The sequence below is a fragment of the Ramularia collo-cygni genome (genome assembly GCF_900074925.1).
Source record: "Ramularia collo-cygni strain URUG2 genome assembly, contig: RCC_scaffold04, whole genome shotgun sequence".
Classification (NCBI taxonomy): Eukaryota; Fungi; Ascomycota; class Dothideomycetes; order Mycosphaerellales; family Mycosphaerellaceae; genus Ramularia; species Ramularia collo-cygni.
The window spans coordinates 556247-572372 of record NW_019716258.1 but is presented as its reverse complement, the minus strand read 5'-3'; the positions used below and the strand labels follow the sequence as shown (position 1 = coordinate 572372).

The following is a 16126-nucleotide window of genomic DNA, read 5'->3' as shown; positions in this document are numbered from 1 at the left end:
ATTGGATAATGCTACGATTGCACGGTGACTGGCGCGCAAGGTGGGGGCATGTACATGCCTTGGCCCTGGACAAGTGCTTGTCCGCGCCTCTTATATTCTCTGGCCAAAGCTTGTTTCCTATCTCTCTCTCTGCTTGTCTTTCCTCCACAGCATTGTCTGTTGAACAAGTCTCTGCAAGATGCGTTTCACACCTGTCCTCGCAGTTTATGCCTTTGCGGGCGCTGCGCTGGCTAGAAATGCGAGCCCCAACCAGCATGTGAGGAAACTTCACCCACCTACGCTGGAACGACGACATGCTACTACGACAAACACTACTTCTCCCGAGTGTTCGCAACCTAAGGCGCCCATCATTCCGGAGACAGAGAAGACCGCGCCTTTCAAAGTCAATGGCAGTGCTATTCCCGATGTTGATTTTGACGTTGGAGAGTCATATGCTGGTCTGCTCCCAATCTCTAACGACACCAACTCGAATTCGAGTGAATTGTTCTTTTGGTTTTATCCTTCCATGAACCCAGAGGCGGACGACGAGATTCTCATTTGGCTTAATGGAGGACCTGGATGCTCTTCTCTGGAAGGCATTTTACAGGAGAACGGTCCCTTCAACTGGCAGTATGGGACTTATAGGCCCGTGAAGAATCCGTACACATGGGTACGTAAGACATTGGAGGCTTGAACGCTCTCTAGCTATTGAGCCGTCCAGCGTCTCGTTCTACATCTCTAACGCTTGCACATAGATTAACCTCACAAACGTTGTATGGATTGAGCAACCTGCTGGAACCGGCTTCAGCCCCCAGAAAGGCACTCCTCCTGCGACGGACGAGATCGAGGTCGCACAACAGTTCCTCGGCTTCTGGCGAAACTTTGTTGATACCTTCGGTCTGCACAAYCGCAAGGTCTTTATCACTGGAGAGTCGTACGCGGGATACTATGTTCCGTATATTACCGATGCCATGCACAACGAGACTGGTGAGTTCGCTTTCTCACATGCTCGCAGTGTTCGTAACTGCATGCTAAGAGAAGTCCAACAGACACTGAATACTTCAACGTTGAGGGATCCTTGGTCTATGACCCTTCCGTGTCTTACGATGTCATTTCTGGGGATATTCCCGCAGTTCCTTTCGTCGATTACTGGCAGAATTTGTTTGCTCTCAATGACACTTTTATGGACCATCTTCATGAGAAGCATGAGAGCTGTGGTTACAAGGAGTTCATGGAGACTGCCATGCAATTCCCACCTACCGGACCTTTACCTACTCCTCCAGATGTTGACGAGACAGACGACTCATGCCGACTGTTCAACGAGATCACCGAAGCAGCCATGCTGGTCAACCCTTGCTGGGATATTTATCAAGTTGCGACAACTTGCCCTCTTCTATGGGATGTTCTTGGCTTCCCTGGTTCTTTCGGTTACCAGCCTCCGGGCGCCGAGATCTACTTCAACCGAACTGTACGTTTGCATGCCAATGTTGCTTGGCAATTTGTGTACTGATTGGGTGTGAACTATAGGACGTTCAGAAGGCTATCAACGCCCCGATCGGCGAGTGGGAAGAATGCTCGAACGGCGTGCTCGACATTGACAACAGCCCTCCCTCTGGCCTGTCAGTCTTGCCTCGCGTCATCGAGAAGAACAAGCGTACCATTATCGCGCATGCGAAACTTGACATGGTCCTCATCATGAACGGTACAATCATGATGATCCAGAACATGAGTACGTTGAGCCCGCAATGTAAGAGGTGACATACATGCTGACCTCCAACCTTCACTGGTAGCTTTCAATGGGGCACAAGGCTTCTCTAAAGGTCCGAGCGAGTGGAACGACTTCTACGTTCCATATCACAGCGAACTCGCTCTTGGTAGTATCGCGGGTGCRGGAAACTTTGGGAAGTGGTGGACGGAGCGTGGATTGACCTTCTCTACCGTGGAGTTGAGCGGGCACATGGTCCCGCAGTACGCCCCTACCGCCGCTTACAGGTATGTTGAATCTGGTACATGCTGCTCTTTATCAACCGTACTAACGTCTGTCTCTACTACAGGCAAGTCGAGTTCCTACTTGGAAGGATCGAAGACCTTGGTCAGGTGTCTGACTTTAYCACAATGCCTGATGGAGGGTTTGGTAACAATGCTACGATCACGATGTTTTAGGGGAGGATCCAACAATGGTTGGGAGGCTGCAATGGAGATTCGAGGATGTTGTCACGATAGTAACGCATTTCATACACCATTGAGCTCACTGGTGGACATCACTCTGTCTGCGTGAATACAACCAGGGAGAGCGAAAGTGTTTCTCGTCAAGACGTGTCATTTTCGTGTTCATCACGAGCGCGTTCTTAAATTTGTCGCGTGGAAATTCGGCAATCTCCATTTTCCCGCCTCGACTCTCATCCTCAAACTTCGTCTTGCATCAATGACTTGATCGATACAAGATGTGAATACGAGGCAGCCATCATGGCGCCAGTGGTGCGCGATGATTTGATCAAGACTTGACTTCTACGGACCTCGCTGATGACAGTAGACTCCATCGCCACACCGTTTTGTCGCCGGCCACCGAAGACAAGCATCGCCTGCGAAAGAAAGCCGATTGCGTCAGGAAGCTCTCATCAACATCAACAACAACGTCGCGGGGCAACCACCGCCAGGACCAAGTGCAAGTCAATTTGCTCGTGCKCCGCGCTTCGCTTTCGGACGCGCACCACAGACGACGCAGCCTTCGCGACCTCGACCACTGCCAAGCCAGCGTCTGATAGAGGCTCTTCGCACGCGTCCAGCCGACGATGTTGAAGAACAGAACCTCGCCGACGATGATGAAATGCTCGATGTTGAGCAGACCGAAGCCTTTCCATCAGTCGAGACCGGGGATGAATTGAGAGATCTTCCCTACTCTCCAAAACGGCGCAGGTATTCGATTGAGTCTCCCAATGCCGAGTCTCACGTCCAGCGTCTTTCACCGAATCGCCCAACGTTCAGACAGCCAGCCACTCCCGTCTCACATGTCACCGCGGCACATTTCGCCCGACCTGCCAGTGTGAGTGGCTCCTCTCGGGCAGAAGATACACAGACACGTCGACCCGCGTTCCTCCGTGCATCTCTCGCCCCATCCGAGCAGCATGAGCCACTTCCGGAAGCATTCTCTCCACATCGGCGCGGGGAAAAGTTCGTGCCAGGTGGCATGGCAGCGACACTGCAGCAGTGGGTCATCGAGACCGGTCAGAATGCGGCACAGAGCAGACGTGGGCAGGGCTACTTGCGCGGAGAGGACTACGTATTGCGATGTACAGTACTGTCTATCAGCGGGAAGGGACCTTTCATGATTCGCGGCAAACTTTCCGATGGTACAGAAGTGAAGCTGCTGCTCGTGGCCAATTCCAAGCAAACAACCGTGGCTGTGGGAAGTGATGTGGGCGTCCGGGCTCCATTGTGGAACATCCAGCTGGATAGTTGCAGCTGGCAAGTGGGCGTGGATTGGAGGATGATTGAATGATCTTTCCTTACCTCTTTCGCGCATTGAWACAGCCAATATCAGTTCGAGATGAATCGCCGTTTAGAATCGACAGTAGTCGGTGATGTGATCAGTAGTTCTTACCCTTCAGCCAAGCATCCTCCGTGATCCGTGGTGCACCTGCTACCTACACGATATCATTTAGCTGTCCTCCACATCCAAGAGACGGGAAATTGAAGCTGATCAGCTCATGTCTCTTCCCGACAAGCTACCTGTAATAGATATCGTCTTTACTTGATCAATTGCTCTGACCAGACCAACACCCGGTGGGATTGGGATTGAAGGTCGCCGGCCTACCAGTAACAGTCAAAGTTGTTGTACTATCTGCAACATCATTAAATTGTTGAATTCTCCGTAGGGCCGCTTCTTTTTGTACGATGTAGCGTCMTGTTCACGAGCATTGTCGTCGGTCTACTACGACGAGAGCCGGCACCATTCGACGTGCCTTGGAGTCTCGGTCAGTCACTCAGGCCACCCTGACTTCAGTATGTGCGAAAAATTCATTATCATGTCATCAACTAACTAATGAGGCTGTGTCTTCCACACAAGGTATCATCGTACTCGCACTAAAATACTCCTGTCCACAGGAAAATGCAAGTAATCGCGCCGCCCATCTGCACGTTATCTCAGACGTGAGTCGCTGGTCTTCGTTATGATACAGCACAGAACTTTGTACCCCATAATACATACGCGCCGAAGATCCAATTCCCCTTCGAAAATCCGCCATTCATCGTAGCATCATACACATATCTAGCGACGAGCCGCAGTGTAGTTGATGCGCTGCGATGGGTCATGTGTCACACCGAAAAGATAGGCGAGCTCCTGCACGCCGAGTCTCGCAATGTTGTGTCCAGATTTCTCGTCAAGCGCCTCCGAGATCAGAGCGCGCTTCTTCTCCTGCAGCGCGATGATGCGGTCCTCAACGGTCTCCGCGATGAGCACACGATGCACKGTCACTTCATTCTGTTGACCAATGCGATGCGCGCGGTCAACGGCCTGCTCCTCAATGTAGGGATTCCAGAATGGATCGAGAATGATGACCTGGCTAGCCACATTCAGGTTCAGTCCAGCGTTGCCGGCCTTCAAAGAGACGAGCATAATGCGAACATCCTTGCGCGGGTCCTTGAAATCGTCCACGGCTTCCCCACGCATGTCCRGGCTCATGGAACCATCGTATCGACGATAGCCGAATCCCTCGTTATCAATAGGGATCTCGAGAAGGTCCAGAAGGGACGTCCATTGGCTGAAGATCAAAACCTTCTCACCCTATTGCACGAAGAGGTTAGCTGTAGGCGAAAGGTATCGGACAAAGATCGTACTCACCTTCTCACCCGACATCACCTCAGTCAGAATCTCCATCGTCTTGTCGATCTTGGCAGAACTGATCCAACCCTTGCGAAGACGGCGCAGATACTGCTTCTTGGCGGCCTTGTTTCGCGTTGCCAGCTTCTTCAAATCTGCGAGAGAAGTCCCCTTTGCAACCTTCTTTTCTGTCTTCTGCTTCTGCTTGCCCTTGCCCTTCTTCGATCGCTTCTTCTTCTGGTTTTTCTTTTCTTTCTTGACCTTGGGTTGCTTTCCGGCAGCGTCAGAAGACCCAGCGGTAGCTCGCTCAGCCTTGATCTTGACTTCGGTTCTCTCGCCTTTAACAGCGTTGGAATCAGCATCGGTATTGTCCGACTCGAATTCGACATCATCATCATCATTAACAACGAAACCACCGAGCGTATCGTCTTCATCGTCTGACTCGGCGTCTGACTCGCCACCGGAGCTGCCTAATAGCGAGAATGATCAGCAATGCGCTCTCCGAAACCTCCCCAATTTACAGACGTGCAGAGACTTCCCCACTGATATGGTCTTGCAAACCCGGGGTCTGATGCCTTTGCTTTACTTACTGTCATCAGCGCTCGTATCAGAGTCAGGCGTATCATCGTCCTCGGCATCGCTGTCTTCCTCTGCATCACCGGCGCGCTCTCCTTCGTTGAGCAACTCCGGCATGTGGACCTTCTTGAAGCTGGTGAAATCGGTCAAACGCTTGGGATCGATTCCTCCACGGCAATTCGGGCATCTGATGCCACCCGCCTCATCACCATGCTGGATGGCGTTGGCAGGGTCAGCAAGACGAGTGAAGCACTCGGAGCAAGTATCATGTCCGCAAGGCACAAATATTGCGGGGTTTGGCGTCACATCGTAGCATACCGGACATTCGAAGTTACCACCGGACTCTCTGATGCGTGCAACAACTGCTGGCTCGAGCATACGAGCAAACTCCAGCATCTGATCTTCAGTCATGTCGGCGGCAGCAGATACGCCAAAGTCTTTGATGAGATGCGGGTGGCAGCATGCCTGCCGAAGACGCAGCAGCAAGACCAATATGGCAGAGTAGTTGGTGCCGACAGTACCCCTCTTGAGATACTTGTTGAACTGAAGTTGAGTTTGCTGCTCGATGGCATCGTAGAAGTTCTTTTCATCTTCGCCAAACACGGGGTTGTCCACCGTGGTCAAGCGCTCGGGGAGCACCAATATTGGCTTGCCTTCGAAGGTGCTCTTCTTTGTGCGGCGCAACATGACCGCCTTGCACAGTGCTTGCAATCGCTGCATCGCTTGTCCTTTGGTCTCGTCGCTTCCGGACTTCATGGGCGTTTTGAAGTCGATTCGAAATTTGTCCCACACGCAGTATGGTTTTATACGCAGGAAGCGGACAAGGGAGTACAGCTCCTCGATGTTATTCATCATCGGAGTTCCCGTTACACACCAACGGTACTTTGCATTGATCATGCATGCTCCCTTGGCAGTTTGCGTATTCCTGTTTTTGATGCACTGCGGTATACATTAGTTGTGCATCCAAAGCAGCACATGCAGAGCATACCTGAGCTTCGTCAAGAATGACTCTGTACCAGCGGGCATCAGGATCCAGAAAGATGCACTTCTCACTCGAGTGTGGCCGCGCGTTGGGATCCTGCGCTTGCCGCAATCGGAACGTCTCCATCTTCTTGACTTCGACACCAATACTGCCAAAGGTTGTAAGAACAACATCGTATCTGAAAGCAAAGGGCAAAAGGGTTAGCGTTGCTCAGAAATAGGCAGAAAAAATGCTCAGAGATCCCAGCAGTTCACATCTGCGTCGAAGCCTCGTCGTTGACATTCTCTCCCCAATCTGCAGGGGATGCCTTTTGTCCTTCACTGTACTTACTGACGCAACTCTTGCCAGTCCTTRGCTTTTGTAGATCCGTGATGAGTAAACACTGTGAGCGCGGATCGACCAGGCTTGAGTTTGTCCTTGATTTCCTGTTTCCACTGCCGCATCAATGCAAGAGGCGCGATGATCAAAGTGGTCTTGCAACGCTGCTCTTCCGACTTGCGAGTGACCATCAGGGACAGCATTTGGATCGTCTTACCCAAGCCCATGTCGTCGGCAAGGATGCCTCCCATGTTCGAGCCGCTTTCTTGCTTTTGCAGCCATGTCAAACCCAATTCTTGGTACTTGTGGAGTTGCACAGACATGTCTTCTGGCGTTTGAACTCGGAGGTGAGCTGGCATATCCTCATCGGGCCGGATGTTCTCCAGAAGAGCTTGGATCTCTTCCTTGGATTGTGTTGTGTCGTATGCAGCAATGGCATCGAAGCGCTGTTGGTACAGATTCTCATTGCCAGCATAACCGGGTAGGGCTCGAGCTCCCCCTCCATAGGTCAAATCATCGTCGTCGCCGGAGAGATCAAATGGCTGCGCGCTGCTTGTGCCATACAACATATTCGCAAGTTGATGCATTTGACCACCCATCCCACTGACTGCGTAGTTCAGACCATTGACAGCTCCATGGATTGTTTGTTGCAGGAAGCCGGGGTTGTTATGAGGGATGGCGTTGCCGTCGCCGTACCGTCCACCGATGGCCATGTTCGGTGTAGGATATGCACCTGGCATCTGCAAAGGTCTTATCGGTACGGCTTGCTGGCGAATGTTATTCGGTCTGAAGCGATCCGGAGCAATCTCAGCGATGTCATCATCGTCGCTGTCACTAATTGTGAGATCGACGACCGTGGTAGTAGACTGCTGTGGCCTCCGCAAGACATTCTGGTGCTGCGAAAAGCCAGGCTCTGACTTGAACGGCTCTCGTTTGATAGATGGCGCAGCGGACTGCCGCAGCGGCGTGGGCATTGGCTGTTCTCGATGGCCCGGGGTCATTTGGTATGGCCGAGGCTGTCTCGAGGATGAGGGCGGCGTCTGCGCTGGCGGAGGTCGTTGGTAACCCCCGTTGTAGTTGAAAGTTGTCTGAAAGCTCTGGGTCGCAGGTCGAGATGAAGAAGCAAAAGCAGAAGGCGATTGATTGAGATCTGCAGCCAGCGCAGCAGCGAGCCTAGCATCTGCCTGCTGCATTTCATGCCGGTTTCTGGCGTCCGCTTCCACGGCGGCGGTTTTCGCTCGGGCCCTCTCGCGACCGTCCGCTCTCGCACGACCGTCGACCGCCTCAAAGGATCCATTCGAAGCCGTTGCTCGCTTCATTGCATAATCTGACGAACCAGCATGGACCGAATCTGGACGAGGTCGCTTCACCCCATTCGCTGCAGGGATAAATTGTTGGTTCGCAACCTGCGCATACGGACTTGACGACGATGTACCGCTGTTGCTGCTGTGATTACTGCCTGGTCGTCCGCCCGCCATCTGCCACATGTTTTCGGGCGGCGGCTGGTCACTTGGACCATCATGAACYATAGCCTCACCTGCAAAGTGACCTTGCTGGCGCTGTCTTGTGTGGAGAGTTTGCAGAAGCTGGTGACAGTGTGCTCTGGCAAGCTCACAATTCCTCAGTCTGTCATGGTAGTCGTCTGCGCCYTGATCCAGAGTTTCAGTCATGACAGCGATGAAAGCGAGCTCATCGTCAATCTCATCCTGGCTGGCAGTCTGGGGCAACAGTTGTAGGTCCATCTTCGCGCCTCGAGCCGGAGACGTCGTAGAGAGGACGTCGGTGATTAAGAAAGATTGAAGCGGATGTAGACCATGTTGTGCGCAGCAAGGCGTGAAGTGTTGGTGTGTTGTTTTCGGAGGTTCCAGAATTGATGAAGTTGTTGAAGGCAAAGTGAGGTTCCTGCGTCGGCAATGATTGGCGTCACGATGGCTCACAAGGCTGAAGCGTCCTCGAAATTCGACGCGTCTCACGCGCGACTAGGACTGATCACGAGACTGCCTACCACTCTTTACTTTCGAATGACCGCTTGAAGGTCCAAATACATTCAGTTCGCAAAGTGGATATCTATAGTACGGAAGGGCAATACCAGCCAACGCCACAAAGTCCACCGGGTAGATAAATGCAACATTTCCGCCCGGTTTCAAACAGCCAACCTCGAATAGCGCCATCGCTAAATTTCTCAATCGTCCAGCAATTCAATGACCTCTATCACTTTCTTCGGCGCCGGAGTGGGTGTTGCCGCACTCTGCTTGCGACGTTCTTCTCGCTCTAGAGAAGACGATCGCACGCCTTTTCGCTCCTCTTTCTTCACTTTCCACGAGCCATCCGCTTCCACGACGATGGCGCGGGTGTCCATTGCGTTCTGCTTAGCCAAGTTCTTCCGGACTTCTAGCAGGAATTCATCGACAATAAGCAGTTGGGGACGTACATCGCTGCGGCAAAGAGGACAACGCCAGCAATCCACGATCGTGGGCCAGCCTTCGTGCGGACGGCGGCATTGGCCGAGGAAGACCTCGAGATCGAAGCAGTCGTAATGCAAACACTCGGAGCTTCTTACAGGTATGTTGACCATGTTACAGCCTGAATAAGGATCTGTCAGCTTGATCGTCATAGTACTCGACGTGACGGCGATGTCGTCGTCTCCACAGTCTTCTCCCGACAAAGATCTCTTGATAGACTCTAGAGATTCCGCCGCAGATATCCGCTTGAGATTGTTTATAATGGTCTCGTGCGTCATGATGCCCACCGCTTCGACAGCCACAGCGAAATTCGCCTTTGGGAGATCTCGGTCCATGCGGTTGAGTGTAATTTGCAAGACATTGCTCCCTTCGCGAATAAACTCGGTCAAGTCGATCGGCAGATATCGGCCGTGATGTAACTTTCGCCGTGTCTCGAGGTCGCTTCCGTTCAACTGGAAGGACATCTCTTCAGGCCAGTAGCCATCGGCGATAACCCAGGAGCTCTCGGTCGCAAACCCATTAGTGGGGCAAGCACAACAGCGCAGGCGCAGATTAAGCGACTGCTCCGTCAGTGTACGCCGAGGCGGCTCGCCCGGTTTGAGAGGCATATCGTTCCTCGCCAGTCTTTTCCAGGTGGCTTCTGAGACCGTGAAAGCGATATGTTGAACGGGCGCCGCCCTTTTGAGCTTCGTTGGTGGCATTCCATAGCCCACCACATGTCTGTACAAACGCGGAGCGCCTGGCTCCGGAGTGACTGGGCCTAATATGGGACTACGGAGATGTGCCTGATGTAGTGCGGAACGATTTGGATCCGGGTGCGTCGGCTGCGCGCGCGGCTGACACTCTGAACGCGGGAAGAAAGGAACTCTCTGACGTGGGTGTCCCAATGGCATCTGCTGCCCCGGTGGTGCCATGGGCATCTGCGGTGTGTAATTCTGTGACTGCTGCTGTACAATCGGGCTGTGCCCACCCTGAGCCCGTGCTTGGGCGTTCATCTGCATCTGTATTTGCATTTGGTGCTGGTTTTGCAGAGTTGGCGACAACAGCTGGTTATTCATTTGAGCCTATATATAAAGGTCAGCACGCCCATAATGACGCGTATCTCGAGTTCTATGTGTACCTGGGAGATCTGCTGCGCTTGCCGCTGCTGCTGCTGCTGATGTTGCTGATGTTGCCGTTGTTGTAGTGCCAACAGCGTACTTTGCGGGATCTGCTTGAAGTACTGTAGCACCTCGGGCGGCGTTATGAAATTGGCCCTTTGCTCGCCTGCAGCTTGTAACCATTTCTGCAGGATGAATTGGTAATGTTGWTAACACACATTCTTCTCCTGGATGACGTATGGGATTAGCTGTGCTGCTAATCGTGACTTCTCCACCCGAAGCAAACGTACCGCCTGGTTCCGACGCCATCCTTGTCGATAGAACGTCTCCTGGTCAAGGCGATGGAGCTGTTCGAGCGCTCGTATGCCTTTCGTTTCACCCAGGCCCCAAAACATTCTTGCAATTGCGCGGAATGCTGTAGTCTGTAAGATGACGGACTGCAGTCCCAACGTCTCAATCATGTCCTGAACTAATGGAGGACTACAGAGAAGTCAGCACTGGCTTGCACAACCCCTCGATGGGAGAACTTACGCTTGCAGTGCTTGACAGCCGCGCACCAGACTATGCCATTGCAGTGGTAGCTTGGTCAAGAAATCCTTTACCATGCGAAGCCTGTCCTCATATAGTTCTCTGGCTTCTCCGGAGGGGTTTGAATAAATGTTCATAATTGGTTCGGGGAAGCGCGCGAAGAAACGTAACAACTCCGGGTCAACATCCTTGTTAGAACACAGCAGAGCATCTAGCATTTCGAAAGACTCTGGATCGACTCCGCGTATTGATTGTGGCAGCGTGTCGGGCGCTAATGTACGTAGACAGAAGAGTTGGCTCAGAATCTGATAGAACCAATCTCCCTGCGAAACGRCATCTTTCAGCAGCAAGAGCCGGCCATTGTTGGTCGGTGTAAGCCGTCCAGCTAGCGACCATCAGCATTTTGATACAACCATAGCGTACGCAACTTGCAACCTACCTTGGCTTAGTGATTTCTCATTCCGGCTGATCTCATCGAGCAAATCTTCGCTTGCCCTGCGCGAGGCTGAAATATGCATCTGGGTTGGCATCGGATGACCGTGATGATTTGACGGCACTATTGATGGAGTACGTAAGGGTCTAGCAGTCACTCCAGACATGGTCGCAGATGGATTGATGCTATTTGTTCGTGAATGGCTGCCCTGGCGCTGACCCTGTAAAATGTTAGCGTACGACCCAGCTCGCAACAGTGAATAATACAACTTTCCTGCCGCTGCCACTGCCACTGGGTCTGAAGTGGGGAATGTTGGCGAACTGGCTGCTGGAATTGTCGTGATTGTGATTGTGGCTGCATTCCTACCTGGAAAGTTGCTTGAGGTGCGCCCATGTTTGTGAAGTGCTGGTGCGAGTGAGGCGTGAAGATGGACGATTGCGTGATGATGGGGGATGCAGAAGCAGAGGTAGACGGTGCTGGAATGTTCAAAGCCACATCCTCTGTCGTCCTTCTCCCGGTCGCTGTCCCCGCGCTATAGCCTTCGTCCGATGGCGCCGGTGACGGCAAGGAGGCGCCGTTGACACTGTTGGCTACCATGTGTATGCTGGGTGTCCGTATGTTTTCAGGAATTCATGTCGAACCGACTCCGCCATGGAGAGACCGCGACTGCCTCGACCGCCTCGCTCTTGCCCTTTCGGTTTCGAACCCGTGGTCTCGTATTGTCTTCATCCAAGGCTCCCGCTGATACAACCTGCATTCTCCTTCTCAWTGCTTCTGCGACTTTTTCTGGAACCTGCGATGGCTTAAGCATGACCTGAATGCGGTTTTGGCGATGGCTGCCGTAGGTCTATACTGAGGCATGCGGGTAAGGCCGCACCACTAGCGATAGCTGATCTACTCAGATGGCACAGGCCAGCTCGCTTCGTCCGCCAATCATTCACTTGATATGGCTGTTTCACGCGATCGGAAGCACGCTAAGACTCCACGCTATGCAATGAGCCTATGCACTGTTGTTCGTTGTCATCCCATCCTCCCCTTCCATCTTAACCTTGATTCAACACCACAGCGCCGACATCGATGCTGTCGGCCATCAAGAATCTCATTTGTACTTAGAGAAATCGCTGGCGGCTGGCGGGCCAGCATTGTCCAGCAGGGGCCGGACACCGGGCACAGAGCGTCTTAGAGACCCCAGACTGCTATTGAGACAGCTTTTCAGACTGGCAATATATCGCCATGGCGCAGCGACAGGGCTCTAGCAATGCTGTAGCAGGGAGCATTCTGCTGGTGATCCACGACTTCATCGCACGGAGCCCGGACGAGCTCAGTTTGGCCAAAGGCGATCGCATTGAACTGTTCGAGAGGTGCGCACTACTTCCCACCCCCGGTCTTCACGTGAGACATGTCGGTGCTGGCCACGGCGCATTACATGTGGACGCGACTGAGAGCGGGGACTTGATGGTGGAACGATCTGAGCGGACTCTAACAACGCAAGCGTAGGGACGATGATTTTGGCGATGGCTGGCATGTGACAGACTTTTTACAGTACGCTCGCACCACTCCGCCTGCTAACTGCCACGCTCAACAGGTTTCTCGGCAAGCACCTGACGAATGGTAACAGCGGCTTGTTTCCCGAAGGTATGCTGCGGAATAGAGAGAGCATTCGAGATGGGAGCTAGGCCTGGTTCAGGACGGACAACAGCTGACAGCCGGCAGTATACACCACCCCAGCGCCCAAGGGCACGCTCGCAAGCAATGGAGGCGCATCACGTATCATCAGCAGTGGCGTCGGCCGGCCAGCGCAGTCCGCTGTGTCCAGCGCTTCACCTCGAATCCCCTCTGCCTCCAGCACACAGTCGTTACCACCTCCTCCCAGCATCAACGCGGCGTTACCCTCCACACAGTCTGGGACCCGTACATCCTTGCCCTCGACTGCGTCACTGAGTGGCCGCACCTTCACCATCACATCCGACTCGCCGGTCATGAGCGAGACACTATCCGTCATCGACGAGCACATTACCGACATGCATTCCCCGCGTGTATCATATGCCAGCGGCCACAAGCGAGACACTCGTGGCAGCATGTATTCCAGAGGAGAGCAGCCCAGCATTCGTCGCTCCTACATTGCAGGACACGAGACCGATGAGGAAGAGCGGCAGACTCATTCGGAGGAAGAAGTCATGGCATGGACACCGGCTCGCGTTGCTGAGTACCTGGAGGATCACGGCGTGGAGAAGGCTCACTGTGACGTGTTCGTTGAGCAGGAGATCAGCGGCGAAGTGCTGCTCGCCATGGATCAGAACAGTGTATTCATCAAGGAGTTCGACTTGGGGTCCGTGGGTCGCAGGTTGAAGACCTGGCATAAAATCAAGGCCCTGCACGAGGAGGTCAGACAAAGTGCTAGTTTGAGGCCAGCTCGAAGCGCTTCCGAGTACTCTACCCTGCTGGATGGCGACGAGGACAATGCCAGCACTGATGCCGGCGCCGATGTGGCTAGAAACCGGAGCTCGACCTTCGGATCTGCTTCACTACCACGAGCACTAGCCACTAAGCGGCAGGGCGATGACACTGTTCCAATACGCAGTAGTACCACGCAGTCCACCATGTCTCACTTGGCATCGCCACCGATTATCAGACGGGACAACTCTGGTTTGTCGCCGCTGCAGAGCATGACTTCAATGTCACGACAGGAGAACACGTACCGGCCTTCAGCTCAAGGAGTCCGCAATTTAAATCACTCACGGAGACATTCAAGCATAGACTCCACCTCCACGGATGGCGCTAGTCGCGCGGGCCACCGCAAGCTTCCATCGATCGAACGAGCGTGGCTCCCAGGACAGCCATCACAGCCAAACGGCAAACCCCGACACGGGCATACTGCCAGCACAGACTCCCATGTCCTGGCGGGCAGGACACAGTTCCTCGACACTGCGCCTCCTGAGGATGCCGATCGCGGCTACTTTTCATCCAACGAAGCCGACTCCAGGACTCGCAGAAGCGTGCTATTGAAACGGAATTCTGCAACACTCGGGCTGTCTCAATCAAAACTCAGCAGTGATTTCACGGCAGACGGTACCTACGAGCCATCCAGCCCGGTCGATCAAATGTCGCGCGTGGAAAGTGTCAAAAGGGTCATGGATTTGGGTTTCGGTAGCTACCGTTCTCCCACATCTCCTACGATGCACAGCAAGCCTGTCATGGCAGCACAGTCCCCGGCTATGCCTCCCATTGTTACTAAACTCGAGCCCAACTTCAAACAGTCGCTCAGMGCTACCCCAAGCAGCTCTTCGAAGACGCACGACAACGCGAGTGATGCTTCGAGCGACAAAGCCACACCCAGTCCCTCCGGCATAAACAGCGGAATGTTCTCCTCCTTTTCCCATGCCAGAGCCAAGTTCACAGGGCTCAGATCGATCAGCGATGCAGTCACCAAAGACGAAAAAGTAATGGGACCCCACTCCAAGCCCGTCACCTCCCCAACCAGAACTGAATCGTCCACCCCGAGCACCGAGAATCGAAGCATGGAACTCAGCAAATCTGACAAGACATCGCGCACGTCCACTGGATCGGGCGGCCTGATGCCGCCTCCGGCCAGCACGAAAAGGCCGCGCACGAGGACTAAGAAGCTCACCTCGGCATACACTAGAGGTCTTGAGATCAAGACCCCTGCCGAGCAGATGTTGACCTGCGACTACGCGGGCTGGATGAAGAAAAAGAGTAGTTCCCTGATGACAACTTGGAAGCCTCGGCTTTTCATATTGCGCGGAAGGCGGTTGTCTTATTACTACTCGGATGATGACACCGAAGAAAAAGGTCTGATAGACATTTCGTTCCACAAAGTGCTTCCAGCGCACAACGAAACCTTGACTGGCTTTCATGCGACCGTAACGGGAGCTGCGGGCAACGCCTCGAGCCCAGTTTATAATACGACTCCCACAATAGCTGAACAGGATCTCCGCGATCATCCGGCGAGGGAAGGGGAGGAAGACGACGGCCTGTTCATCTTTAAGCTCGTCCCGCCCAAGGCCGGGCTGGCAAAGGGAGTGAACTTTACAAAGCCCACTGTGCACTACTTTGCCGTGAATTCCCGACAAGAAGGCAGACTGTGGATGGCTGCACTCATGAAAGCAACCATCGACAGAGACGATACCGGAGTGGTCACCACTACCTACAGTCAGAAAACCATCAGCCTGGCCAAGGCACGAGCAAGGCGCGAGCGTCCTCCAGGGTTGAAGGACGAATTTGGCAGCGGTCTCGGAATCGGGATCGGGGAAGACGAGCAGACTTCTGCTGCTGCTGGCGCAGATTCTGAGAATGGAGTCCAAGCCGAAGACGCGAGCTCCATGGCGCCCAGCACCACCAACGCCTCGGACAGTGATACGCTTACGCAGCAAGAACGAGAGGCCATCGCTGCAATGTCTACACCTTGAACTGCACTGACAGCAGTGTCCCGGCATCATACTCGTTCTGTTGAGGGGAGTGCAGTCGTGGCGTCCATGAGTCGATTTCTATATGTTAGCGTTTTCGAATGCGGGCTTGAAGAGTTATTGGCGTCGAGCAGACATTCACGACCGATGACGATCTACTGGGGCGTATAATAGCCATATGTTTACATTTTGCTCCCATTACATGGAGAGAGAAGAGAGGAAAAGACCGCGCTGGGTGGTAGTAGGATGATGGATTTTGACGAAGTTGATACCCCTGGACACGCGAGCGTATATAATCAGCATGAATCATATGAATGGTCGGGATAAGAATGAGTCAGTACAGGTTTGTTTTCTTGCTCGACTTTCTATCCACGGCGCGATAAAGATAACCCTGACGATTCGTGAAGTGTATTTGCTTATAGAATGAATGCCGTGTTAGGGTTAGGGTTGATGTAGTAGACTATCTGCACACGCATCGCAATGAAGCCGTGGGATAGTGTGGGAT

General features: G+C 53.3%; 5 protein-coding genes; 3 read left to right on the top strand and 2 right to left on the bottom strand.

Annotated features, from left to right (window-relative positions):
* Positions 1-178: 178 nt before the first annotated feature.
* Positions 179-2142, top strand: RCC_03353 (related to carboxypeptidase Y precursor; the record flags this gene model as incomplete). XM_023768643.1 has 6 exons in its annotated part: positions 179-649; positions 735-966; positions 1029-1447; positions 1507-1708; positions 1770-1971; positions 2034-2142. The coding sequence occupies 6 exons, from the start codon at positions 179-181 to the stop codon at positions 2140-2142; spliced, it is 1635 nt and encodes a 544-aa protein (XP_023624411.1).
* A 303-nt stretch (positions 2143-2445) lies between these two features.
* Positions 2446-3478, top strand: RCC_03352 (uncharacterized protein; the record flags this gene model as incomplete). XM_023768642.1 has 2 exons in its annotated part: positions 2446-2457; positions 2513-3478. The coding sequence occupies 2 exons, from the start codon at positions 2446-2448 to the stop codon at positions 3476-3478; spliced, it is 978 nt and encodes a 325-aa protein (XP_023624410.1).
* A 768-nt stretch (positions 3479-4246) lies between these two features.
* RCC_03351 (uncharacterized protein) lies at positions 4247-8416 on the bottom strand (the record flags this gene model as incomplete). XM_023768641.1 has 5 exons in its annotated part: positions 4247-4762; positions 4820-5268; positions 5389-6313; positions 6363-6534; positions 6687-8416. The coding sequence occupies 5 exons, from the start codon at positions 8414-8416 to the stop codon at positions 4247-4249; spliced, it is 3792 nt and encodes a 1263-aa protein (XP_023624409.1).
* A 440-nt stretch (positions 8417-8856) lies between these two features.
* On the bottom strand, positions 8857-11794 carry RCC_03350 (uncharacterized protein; the record flags this gene model as incomplete). XM_023768640.1 has 6 exons in its annotated part: positions 8857-10200; positions 10257-10463; positions 10527-10716; positions 10768-11149; positions 11204-11417; positions 11471-11794. 6 exons carry the CDS (start codon positions 11792-11794, stop codon positions 8857-8859), a joined length of 2661 nt encoding a protein of 886 aa, XP_023624408.1.
* Positions 11795-12430: 636 nt separating this feature from the next.
* On the top strand, positions 12431-15624 carry RCC_03349 (related to budding protein BOI2; the record flags this gene model as incomplete). XM_023768639.1 has 4 exons in its annotated part: positions 12431-12558; positions 12695-12718; positions 12783-12832; positions 12911-15624. 4 exons carry the CDS (start codon positions 12431-12433, stop codon positions 15622-15624), a joined length of 2916 nt encoding a protein of 971 aa, XP_023624407.1.
* Between the last annotated feature and the right edge of the window lie 502 nt (positions 15625-16126).